General features: G+C 43.9%; 1 protein-coding gene across 2 annotated transcripts in view; it reads right to left on the bottom strand.

Moving 5' to 3' along the window:
• LOC128769411 (glypican-5-like) overlaps positions 1–12,642 on the bottom strand; it is a 122,670-nt gene that overhangs the window by 56,103 nt on the left and 53,925 nt on the right. The window contains exons 5-6 of one of the 2 annotated variants that reach the window (XM_053883102.1): positions 11,796–11,852; positions 10,320–10,442 (exon numbers count right to left, since the gene is read on the bottom strand). In XM_053883102.1, the coding sequence (XP_053739077.1) occupies positions 10,320–10,442; positions 11,796–11,852 (180 nt within the window). The remainder of the gene's footprint in view (positions 1–10,319; positions 10,443–11,795; positions 11,853–12,642) is intronic. The other variant, XM_053883103.1, reaches the window with a different exon arrangement.

The raw sequence follows: 12,642 nt of genomic DNA on the forward strand, positions 1-12,642 counted from the left end.
AACTCCGATGCTGAACAAGAAATTTTAAATATGTTCACCTGCTTCTCATTGGATCCAAAAACCCAAGTAAAATAGCTCAACGCAAGGCAGAACTGTATCATGAAAAAAATCCACATTTTTATTTAAAAACATTGAGGTTTGTCGTATTTCTTTTCCAACGATTTCAGTTTGTGAAAAAGCCTTTTAGGGCACTTGAGAAAGAAAACATCCAACGGCCAGTGTAATTTAAAACAGTGGGACTGTGCTCGCTGGCTGGAGTCCGCCTGAACCCAGTTTTCTCAATATCAGTCTCTAGCATACTTTGGAGCTGACTTTTGATCTGCACTAGGCGTGGACCGCCAGAGTTCTTCTGGTAGCAAGTCGTCCAAACAATCTCATAAAAGTCACTCGTCTGAAAAATGATTTGACTTCAAGTCATGTTAGCGTTGAGTGAAGAAACCGCACTGTGATGTTCAAATGTGTGGAGATTTATCGGGACTACATCAATGTCTCTGTCACGAGCGCAAGTGAAACGTCAATGACACTCACAAATCGACAAAGCAAGTTCTATTACTGCGAGGTTATGTTTGAAGGGTCGGCTTGTTCATTTATAAATAGAAAAACTCGGGAAACTTACGGACAAATTTAAGGCAAAAAATTTCTATAGCAACTTGGGAAATTATTTGATATTTGCGATGTTTTGTTTGTTCGTTCGAATAAAAATCAAGGCAGAGATGAGGGTGACAACAGCGTGAGCCATGGTACGTTCAGAGACAGCGAAGTGAATCAGCGGATTCCAGCATCATTCAGTCATGATCGCAGCGGTACCATCGAGTCCCAGGCTTGTGCGCTAACAGAACCAGCTAAAAGCTGAAGACTGCTACGATCAGCTTTGCAGCGCTGTGGCAAACTGCTGCCCAATTGAATGCGAACTGCATAAACACCATGGAAGTAGCGCAATAAAATTCGGTGAAAAAAACGTACAAAACTGTCCTAGTTTGACTCACTGTTCTTTTCTTTTGTCAATGACTGTTCATTCATTTCCTGTGCAGTGTCGTGCCATACGCCGGATGGACTGTGGGAGGAAACCAGAGTGCCAGAGGACACCCAAGTAAGCAGTGTAATAGTACCACGGTTCATGTGTTATGACTGAGCAGTTGAGGATTTAGTGGAATACATGTTTAGGTTGGAGTCTCCAGCCGACTCCCCTGGATTAAATTGGATGTGGCCATTGGGGTCAAGGTTCAAATAACAGGAAGTAGAAGGTGGTTAGAAGGTGTCGTCCAATGATTTCACCTAGATACGCGAACATTGGGGAGTCAGTGAGGAATGTGTGTTTGCCTTGGTGGACGTGTGCGTGTGATGATGGCCGGGGACCGAGTGGAGAGAAGGGGGCTTCCCCTCTGCTTCTCTGGCTGTTCCGTGCGGAGGCCTGCATTCCCCGCACCACTCAGGGGCTCCAGCCAGAGAGCCACGACACCAAACCCACCCGGAATTCTCGGAACGTTTTTCCTTGTGGTTTCAGGTTACCGCACACACACACACTGTGGATCACACACTCACAGTACCGTACTGTACTTTGGTTGTTTGCACAGAGATGATTCGGTTAGCTGTCCTCCTCCCAAGCCTGTCATTCATTCTGCCTCTGAGGGAGATCCGAGGATCACTCCGGCGCTAAATACCACATCGGATTCTGCATGCGTTCGCACCAGCACTCCACAGGAAATCTTGAAAATCAGACAAAACCCTCCATACCCGACTGTGCTCCTATAGATGACATTTGTTCAGGCTCCCCCCGGGAAAAAGGATAACAGGGACCCTAAAAATAGTCGCCATGGAGAGGGGCTCAGCTCTCCAAGTCAGATGGGATCACGCTGTGCCAGAGCGTGCAACTGTTGTGTACAGAGTGTATACTGTGGCACACATAAATAGTGGGATGTCTATAAGGCTGTAATCCCGTGTCTGCACGGTTATAAACTGTGTGTTTGGATCAAAGCGGCGGTTAGAAGGTGGATTTTCGCTGCCTTTGAAAGGTGCTAAAAAGAAACCGATACCATGAGCCTGAAACCCAGGAAAGAGGTTTGAAGTGAAACGCACAATATTACTACTTATGATGGAACACAAGTGAGAGTCTGTCCTGGGGAAAATCAAGTCACGGTGGAATAACACGTTCACCCTTTGATTCCTTCGAACCAGTTGCTTATTCTGCATTTTTACATTGCACTCAAGATTTTTTCTTTTACTTTCGGATCACTCACTTTTTCTTACGATTTCAAATCTCACATTAACTGGATCCTATTCTGATCATTTGTTCGGGATATTGTAAAATGATCAGTCAGTTTGTTTTGAGAAAATAATCCATCATTCTTAAGTAAACTTTCTTGCTGCTGTTTTGCAGTAGGTCAGAGGTCAAAGGTTTGTTCACAAGAAGCTTGAGTGGAAAATACTGCAAAGTTCTTTGAATATCTGAACATTATTCAGTTTATTCTCTCATTGAATTGAGTAAAAATATTTTATTCAAGTCATCCAAGTTTATATTAAATGAGAACAGAATAAGTAAGTGACTAAAACAGACTCACTTCACTGCTCCTTGCTGCTTTTCCATCCACCTTTTGGCCCGTGATGGATATTCAAGAAAACAGGAGCACGAGAAGTAACGTGTGTCACACTTGCTCAGACCAATACCTGACACTGTCCACTCATGCAAACACAGTTGTCCAGCAAATTGGTGCAGAGGCCCTATTGGCCGGCTCCCAGACACGCTAACCGTGAGGACTTCAAACGGCCCCATCGTGTCTATTAAGCCCGTGTGAGTCCGCGGCTCTTCTAAAGCCGCCGCTTCCTGCTGCTACTGACCCACATCCCTCCTTTCCTCTTCGTCCAGCATCATGTCTTCCCTTCTTCTATTCATTCTTTTCCCTGCCGCGATACAGCACCCACATTTCCCATCGCCCTGAGTTGAACGAGCAAAGTTTCGGGAGTGATAGAGAACATCGTGGTGACCTCATGAGGACAGTCGGCACGTCCGAAAAACGAAAATGTAGGTCAGAATTTCAACTCATGCGTATGTTCACCTTCACATGCTACGACTTTACCGGCCTTGGGGTTCATCACTAACCAGGTACTGAACAAAACTGACCACAGAACTAGACCCAGCTGAAGATAGCTAGATAGTTGAGAAGCCCAAGCATCATTAGTCACAACCACTTCCACAACATTACAGTGTAATAACATGTAATAACACTGTAACAATGTCCGGAAAGGAGAATGACTGTAGAGTTTACTGAATATTCTTCAAACTACTTCAATCTTAAGCCAGAAAAACTTCCTTTAAGGGAAGTTTCAACACTCCTGAATTCACTGACGTATCCGAGGTTTAAACAAAAGAGATTCTTTTTCACTTTTTCACTCCAAGAAAAACCATCAATTTGTTGTTTACAAAAGGCTTTTCTTGTTTAGAAGCTTTCAGAATAAATCAATATTCTCACCAATTTACGACAAAACAAAAGAAAAAAATGAGACATTTTTTAACCTCAGAATTGTGTTTTGTGGTTGAACAAGCACAATGTTTGATGAACTGTTTACTGCTTTCCCTAAATAACGGACATTACGCTCCCTTTTCGATGTCACAGGGGACAGAAGTCTGTTCAAGCAACACTCTGGAGCCATCGACTTACCATCATCCATGTTCTCCAGTGGAACACAAGCAGAAGCACCAACTACATAACAGGCCTCTGCTGTGCTGCCCTCGCCACAAACAATGTGCACCAAAAAAAAAAGGGAAAAGCAAAAAAAGTTGGCAGGAGAGTCCAGAACAAGCCACTGTTTACATGGCACTTCATAAAATCAAAACTTGCAGAGCCTGATGCACATAAACACTCCTCAGTCAAAGTCATGCTAAGTCCCAAATTGGCAAATACTTGCCGAGCTAGCCAACAATGCTGCGCTCTGTAAACGGCATATTTGAGACTCGTACACTATAAACAATAAAAGAGGGGGGAATTTAATGTCTGGCAGCTTCTGCATTTATATGACTCGTCTTGTGTTCCAGTCTGCAGCAAGGACACACACACAGGAAGCCTGGAGAATGCTGGGCAGTGACATGCAACACTTTATTCTTCACTCACTTGGAAGCTACTCAGGTTTGTGGGAGGGTCGTCTTCTGAGCACTTGTTGTTGATCATCATATGTGTGTTTCCATTGGCAGAAAGAAAGGCCGCCAAGATCAAGGTGCAACAATTAATACGTCCAGAACATCGGTGAGTGTGAGGCCACCTGACCGGACACCAAGAGCAGAGCACACAGAGACTTTGAGGGGCAGTTGAGCAAGGTGAGACCAAGACTGAGACCAAAGGCCGCGGCCGAAGTATACTCAGGTCTCGGGCTCCACTTGACCTCAGGTTAGGTGGTCTTGACTACGACACTAAAAAAGATAAAGACTCACAGTTGTGGTTGTTAACACTGGTCAATGGCGCTTATCGATGAATGCTCAGACTACGGAAGAAGCTTAGTAGGAGAGTATCTGGCCAACTCGGGTGCACTCTTTATTCCTCGTGTGGATATGTCGGCAGATGTTTTTGTCAACAGCCAAAACACTGCAAGTGTTATATTCACAGTTTTTCTTAACATTCTGTTGCAGCGTTCTGTTAGCTTGGTTGTTACGGCAACCCGACGTCCTTGCATGCCAACGTGATGATGTCTTGTCTAAACAACGTCCTGTAACGCTCACGTGATGACGTCGCACAGCGAGGTTCAGACGGATGTAACCGCTCTTTTCGTTTCTCTTCCCATGCTAATGCAGCGTCTTGTAACTACAGTGGTACCTCAGTTTTTGAACGTCCCGGACTTCAAAACAAATCGGAGTTTGAACAAGATTTTTTTACTTCGGATTTCGAACGAAAATCCAGAACTGGAACGCCCCCGAAAAAAGCCGGAAAAAACATAACGCACGCGAACCGATCAGCTGACCCACAACGCACTTTGTTATTCTGTATGCAGACGTGTCCCGTCATGACTGATATTTTTGTTTGTTATTTCAGTTCACAAAAGTCCCATCAAACTTTACTGTTTCCCTGAGTTTTTTGGGAGTGTTTATCTGACCGGAATTCGAGTGAAACAAGATGAATTCTTTATTTCTTCTCAAAAAACGTCCCAAGAAAGGCCCACACCAGGAGTCCTCTTTTCCCCGGACATGTCCTCCTCTATAGAGCTAAAAACCACACCAGAGGAAATTCAAATCCTTCATCTTCTTCACCCACTGTCCAAATCCTGTCATCAGACACCAAATGAATCGCACAGGAATTCCATCTGCAATGTGCTTCTAGGTGAGAGAGCACGAAGTATGCGCCTCTATTGTCCCGGCAGTGTGATTGTTTCTAAATAAATCGAAAGCCTCCAGCTGTTGAATAGCATGTGGTTACAGTGCGGATTGATCAGCGCTCGCTTGTTGGCCTGAAACCCGACACGGACTTTGTGTCCCCACAGTACAGGAAGTGTGACTGTTACAGAGCCTGACACTTAAGCAGCTGGGCATTTCCAATCCCTGGCAAACTTCTCCTCTCACTATCTCTGCTGACATCTCATATTTTGGTCCCAGCCATCACTGCTGCGGCTCGACTTTCCCAGGCGCAGCGTGGACAGTGGCAGTCGGGGCAGCAGTGACGTCCAAATCTTTCCCATGCAACTTCATAGGAGGGTCTTTGTTCTCCCTGCAAGGCTTTTGGGGTCCCCATGGCTGGGCAGTGCCCCACTCCACTGACTCCACAATAGGTCTTTATGCTGCCAAGGTCCCCTTCCCCCAGTCACACCACTCCGCTTCCCTCATCAGGGGCATGGAGAGGCAAAGGGGGCACTACAGCGCTGGAACAGCGCTTCTTTCAATGCCCTCCTCTCTCTCCCGTTGGCTCACCACAGTCCAGCCCCGGCAGTTTATGACTCCTACCATAATCTGTTTTCTTATTCAACCCGAGAACACTTGACTCCACAAGCAAATACCTGGCTCTCATTAGAGAGTGTGTGACAACACAACCATGCGGCCCATTAGCCCTGATGCTGAAAACAAGTGCCCTCAGCGCTCAAATACTCTCACTCACGCAAGGACAAGAACAACAAGGGAGATTTAAATCCACCCAAATGGGGCCGAAAACAGGAAGTGCACATGATGCCATTATCACATTATCACACATTATCAACTGCAACTTTGCCAACTGGCTAACTGGCTGCCAGGGAGTCGCACCGGACAGCTGAAACTGGTTAGAGGAAGTTGAGACATCATCTTCTGGCTGATGTATATGAATCATCTAACAATGTTCTGACATCTATATGGAGCTCAGAGAACTTTCCAAAGTGCTGAAACCACTACCATGAAATGACCTTTACCAAGCATAAACATAGCTGTGTTCTTCAACCTTTCAGTCAACAAAATTTCAATGTTTTACCATGGATTCAACTGCAATGTTTGATGTACAACCTGACTCGGAAAGTACAAGTGGTAAAGCTGCTGTCGTGAAGGTGAACTCACAAACTCTGAAACAGCGGCTCAGAGTAAACGGGGCGTCAGAACTTCGTCTGGTCTCGGCCCGTCCTGAGGGTAGTAGTGAGGAAGTCAAGCAGTCTGGGTGCTTCAACACTGTTGAAAGTATAGGAGGCGCTAGAGTGCCACTCATCAGAGAAAATATGAAGGGAATGAAAACAAAACAAAAAAAAAACCTTAACACTTAAACATGACTCTCTCTTGTGGTACTAAACCCAGAACTGTAAGATATACAGGGAATGATATATTGAATTCACACTTGAATACAATGTACTACCTTCTAGTGGCACATGACAAACCACGCAATATGAAGGAATGATAAATACGGAGTGGTAAAATAACAAAAACATCAACGTCACCTGAGCTCAGTCACTAATAAATTCCCTTTACTGTCTACAGTGTGACTTGGACAGCGCAGTTTGGAGTGATGTACATAAATATGATTACTATTTTGTAGTAGTAGTAGTAGTAGTAGTAGTAGTAGTATAAGTCAGAAAGACTTCATCATGGTTGTTATGGGAAGCAAAATATGAGGCATGGAATATTTCTCCTCTCCTCTCATACTAATATGTTTACACAAACCTCCATTCAACAACAACAACAAAAAAAACTTTATGTGGTCCTTGACAGAAAGGAATATAATATATAGCCCTGTATATTGCACATCAAATGCAGATTTATTCTTTGACATCACGTAGAAATGCCTGCCTGTAGGTGTCCTTGTCTGTACTCGATTTATGCTGTGAAATATTATAATATAAAGCTGTGTTGGGGCATAAAAAATGCTGACTACTGTACATTAGATTGAATCCCTGTCGGTCCAATGTCTCCTGGACATATAAACCTGTGGTGAGCAGGATGTACTTTTTAACTTCTTACCTTTCCAGTGACATAACATGTAATATGTGATACATGCCCATCCTCAAAGGTGCCGTTTTTCATAATCGTGTTAGGTCTACAAACAACAGCATCCTGACTCTTCATTGTTCTGAATACCTGAGAACATCTTCACAGGTGCTCTGAGGCCTTCGGAGGTCAACTCTTACGATGGTCGACCAGAGACTGGGAGCCGTTCCCTGTCACCACTCCAGCCAAGGTCTGGCGAGTCGCCTTGCACCGTGGATAAACAGATGGCCACATTTCTTATTCACACCTGTGGGCAGTTTGGAGCAACCAATTTACCAAAGCGTCTGTTTTTGTCCCTATGAGGAAATTGGAGCGCCCAGAGGAGCCCACATGCTTTCTCCAGCTGGTCCTCAGGTTCAAATACAGAACGTTCCTGCAGCTAGGCGCGCTCCTGCGTTAAACAGCCTCGCAGTGCTTTCTTTCTCAAGACAACTAAAAGGCAGAATGGAGAGCCTTTGTGAAGTATCTTCAAAACTCCTCTAAAGCATTGCACTGACAATTGGATTATCATATTTATTGTGCTAAATAGACACAAAACCCTGTTGTAAAAGTGTATTATTGACCGTCCACCATAAAAATCGAACACTCACTGACTGTCACCGGCGATAATAAATGGTCTCTTTAATATGGATGACTCATTGTTGGAGTCTTTGGGCTACTGAGAGGGTCAAGGAGCACTGGGCAAGAGAAGAAATGGAAAATAATGGGGTCCACAAGAGCCCGTCATCTGTCAAGTGCTTCGTCATTGAACTGATTTTAATTTATGGTTAAATGGAATAGCTATCTTTTTTTTTTCAAACTGTGATTTCAGGGCAGAATCTGTCAAAAAAGATGCTGAGAGCTAGGTTTTATATTTTATGAGGGAGTCGGCAGAAACAAAGACGATCGAGAATAAAAGCAGTGAAGCATTTCTTTGTGACATTTATAAGCACTTTTCATGGTTGTGTAAAACACTGGGTTTGTCTGTGTCTGGTTGCTCCATACTAGATATATAATATCACATAAAAAATACAAATAAAAATGTCATATTTGTGCATGAGGTTAGTGCTGGAGCCTCAGATCAAAAAAAGGCCGCCTGTCTTTGTCCAGTTAGAGCTGAACCTGGTTGGAGATGAGACCCCAGATGCGCTGTTTCTACTAGCGATGGGTCGATGAGGTTTCATGAAACAGTGACCTGATTTTCAGAGGCCACCAGATGGCACTGTCTGCTGTAAATATTTTGGACCTGAACAACTACTTCAATGAAACTTCACATCACTTTCAAACCAAGAGCGCCATCTAGTGGCCTCTGAAAATGCAGACACTGTTTCATCAACCCTGCAATAGTGTTTCATGATACCACATCTACCCATCACTAGTATCTACTTCCAATGGAGACCATGAGCTTTGTGTAGTGACCAGCTGAACAAGATCACAGACACACAAACAACACAACGGTTACTGTATGTCGCAGTTTCAGAGACAGGGAGAAAGGCCAAGTCATCCGGGGGACACTCAGAGTACAGCTGCTAAATCTTCGCCATTGACAGTTGATGTGGTCAAAGAGCTCCTCCGGGACAACAATTAAATAACAAAAACAAATTCTGGGACTTAAAACTTGTATAATCTCATGGAAAAATGAATAATAATAAAATCCCTCCACCGGATTTGAACCCATGACCTACTAATACAACAATGTGCTCTGCTAAACCGCAATTCTATCTATATAATATCTCCACTTACAGTCTTCAAGCAGTGTTGAACACACACTCCAAAGACAGTTTGTCAGTATAGTCACATGCAAGTTGGTTTATTTTGTGATTTGGTGAAATGCTGTGTTTTGGAAAGTCAAACTTGAAAGTGTTTTTTGATGTTTTTTGAGCGGCGAGTACAGATGGATCAATAGAAAAGTGTTTGGACCGACAGAACACTAAACAAATTCATCTCAGTTGCCTGTATGGAAAAGACAACTACCCTGACTAATGGTAGCTAAAACTGCATCAAATAAATCTTCAGTAACTGAGTGTCCATTTACTTCTTAAAAAATTGTCGTGTTTTTGCACTTTAATGAAGTATAACACTTTTCCTGCAATACAAGTCAGCACAGCTCCGGAGGCTATGACAAGTCTGCAGCAGCAAGAGGCTGCGCCGGAGTCTCCTGGGACGAGACTTCCCAAGAGTTCCTGCCGAAAACAGGAAACATGTTTGGAGCAAACTAGAACTTGGTCGACATTTTTGAAATACTGCTTTTTTTTCCAGCTGTGATGGAAACCCAGCTGTTGTTTGCTCCATATCTATTTGTCAGCGTACGCACCTGCAACTACGATGGACAACTAGTAACGTAATGTGTATTCATCATGAAGCTATTCTTAAATATTCTAATATCAGCTGTCTATAGTGAGAAAAAGATGTGGTCCACGTTTATTCAGCATCAATTCTCAAGCAATTTCAGTGAGGCGTATTGGTCAGAGCACTTCTCTGATGAATCTCAGGCTGCAGATTCACCCTTGGCTTCAGTCTTTAAAAGTGAATCCTCAAGCTAGAAGCAATGGATGCGCTGATCCGTAGTGTATAAAGAGTTCCAGTCGATCAGGAGAAACTTGGCTGAACAAACTGTTCAAATACGGATCTTGTTTGATTGCAACAAAATAGCTATTGAAAGCACTGCCAGAAAAGCGTTGGGATAATAAATGGTCATGTCAAGAAAGAACAAACACACAACTCAAGTTCCCAACTTCTTCAGGGGAAAGTTGAGAGCTCATCTTCGCTTGTCGCTCTTCAATTCTAGCAACTTTCTCTTTGTTAATAATCACTCATCTCTTGTTTCAAATCATTTGCAATGATCTATTGGGTCTCAACAGCCATTCACCGTGTCATAAATATGACTTTATCAAACATCCACTTCCATCCGAGCAGATCCTACCTCTCCACCACGCCGTCTCCACTCCAGCACGTGGCGTCGTCCACCACGTTCTCACCTTCGCACAGCATCTCCGGCAGCACGGCGAAGAAGGACTTGTAGCGATGCAGGTGAACCAAGAACTCCCTGAGAAGAAACCCATGCCAGTGAACACCATGTGGCATGCAACACTTGAATCAGCAAGAATGGGAAACAAATGTTAGAAAACACACAATCCTCTTGCATGCTGTGTGACCGTGACACTCAGTGATATGCTGTGTACTTTTAACAATGACCTGACATTCTATAACCTCTGGTTTGGCTTTTAGTCACCTTCTTTGACAAAATATTATCAAGTCATATCCTCCTTTATCACATAGATTGGTAGTCACCCTGCGTGTTCCCTGTCTCTCCTCTCGACATGTGGCCTTTCTACCTTTGTCTCCAAACCTTGACTCTTCACTCTGATATGTGTCTCTTATCTCGTCCTTCCTAGTCTCACAAGCTAATCGCACCCACTGCAGTCCTTTGTGGAACTAACTGTTTACCCCTGATATAAAGGTTCTTTTTCTCTCTAGATGTTGCTCCTGAGTCAGCCATCTCCATCTGTTCCACCCTCTCCCACTCTTCATCTTCTGTCACCTCAGTCCATGACACCAGATGAAATCAGTTTTCACTACTTCCGACACTTCATTCTGCCTTCCACTTGTTTACACAAATGTGCTGTCAAGCTTCAACTGACCTTCACTCTTAATCCCTCCAGTTCAACCTGCCACCTCTCAAACCTCTCCTCTCACTGTATATCACTATCTCATCCGAACACATCATAGTCCAAGGAGACTCCTCCCTAACTTCGTCTGTCTACCATTGTGAGGCCTTTCACACCAACACAGTTTTGGAACCTGTGCTGTTGTAGATTCTCAGAACCAAGTCTGCGTTCATACAAGTTTTAGTGGAACCCTAAAACCAGTCATTTCAGCAGAGGCAAACAACACAGTGGCAGGTTCTCCCCAGCGTTTCAGCAGCAAAGGTACCGCTTACATGGGGGGGGGGGGTCCCACTGAACTCTCTTGTTTTTTGTCAACATGAAGTTATTGATAAATATTGTAAAATTTGCCATTATAAAACACAATGTAACGCAGTCTATTGTGAGAAAAAGATGATCTGTTCAGCAAAACTTGAGAGCAGATTCTCACATAATTTCAGCGAGGCATATTGGTCAGAGCACAGAGGACACATAGTGAGTGTCCTGCTCTTGAAATGCACTTTATGTGATACAATTGGCAAAAACACAATTTCAATTCAAATGAATAATATTTGCAAAAAGGTATTGAACACCCAGTTGAACAGTTGCAACATGCTGACTCATCACAAATGTTGAGGTGAAAATGAAATTCTCCAGTCCCAGGAGAGACACAGCTAGCTCCAACGTGAGTGTGTTTGCGTGTGTGTGTGAGTGTGAGACGTGCGCAGTGATGTCTCCCCCGGGAGCATGCTTACCTAGAGAGCGTTCTCAGACTATGTTTATTGTTCTTGGAGGGTTTCAGGGGGAGCGAGCTGGGAATGATGGGAGTTGGAGTCCGGGGAACATTGTTGCAAGCAGGGAGGATGCAGTGAGGTGAGAGGAGGGGTGAGAGAAAGAACAAAGAAACAAAAAGGACGTCATGTGGGGAGGAGGAAAAAGACACAAAGTCAGTCGGACCCTGGAAGAGAATGGTCAATCATGCACATGCGGCGCCTGGAACCCAACGGTCATCTCTCTGTGCACCACAGCAACACAACATTGTGTCAGTACGGTCCTCACGAGCAAACATTACACACAATCGTTTGTTGACACAGACAAAACACATCATCCAGAGTTGTGTGGTGTTTTATTCATTTGTTTACTCAAGCAAAGGAGGAAAACTTATTTCCCCAAACATTCACATGGGAAACTTTCTCCGTGGCTCGAGGCGGCGACTTATTTTCCAAATTAGTTCAAACTTCACACATGCATCGTAAACATTAGAAATATTTCTAATAATCAGGATAACACAACAATGAACAATATACAACGATGCATTGATTTATTATACTGCCTCAAATAAATACACTCCTTGATATTTTTGCTTTGTTTATTGACCCCCTAACTTTCTCCGATTTCAAGATGTGTACGACAATTTCCCCCCCCTCCACTAATACGCCATTTGCACTTGCGCTGCATGACGTGTTGTTGCCAGGTGACAGAAGTCATCAATCCTCACAACTCCTGGTTTCACAGATGGGTCATGTGGACATGAATGGCGAAGGCAATGCCAGGCGAAGCTGGCACAAACGCAGTTATTCATAGTAACTGGCACGGCCGAGC

This window comes from Synchiropus splendidus, chromosome 13 (genome assembly GCF_027744825.2).
Source record: "Synchiropus splendidus isolate RoL2022-P1 chromosome 13, RoL_Sspl_1.0, whole genome shotgun sequence".
Lineage (NCBI taxonomy): Eukaryota > Metazoa > Chordata > Actinopteri > Syngnathiformes > Callionymidae > Synchiropus > Synchiropus splendidus.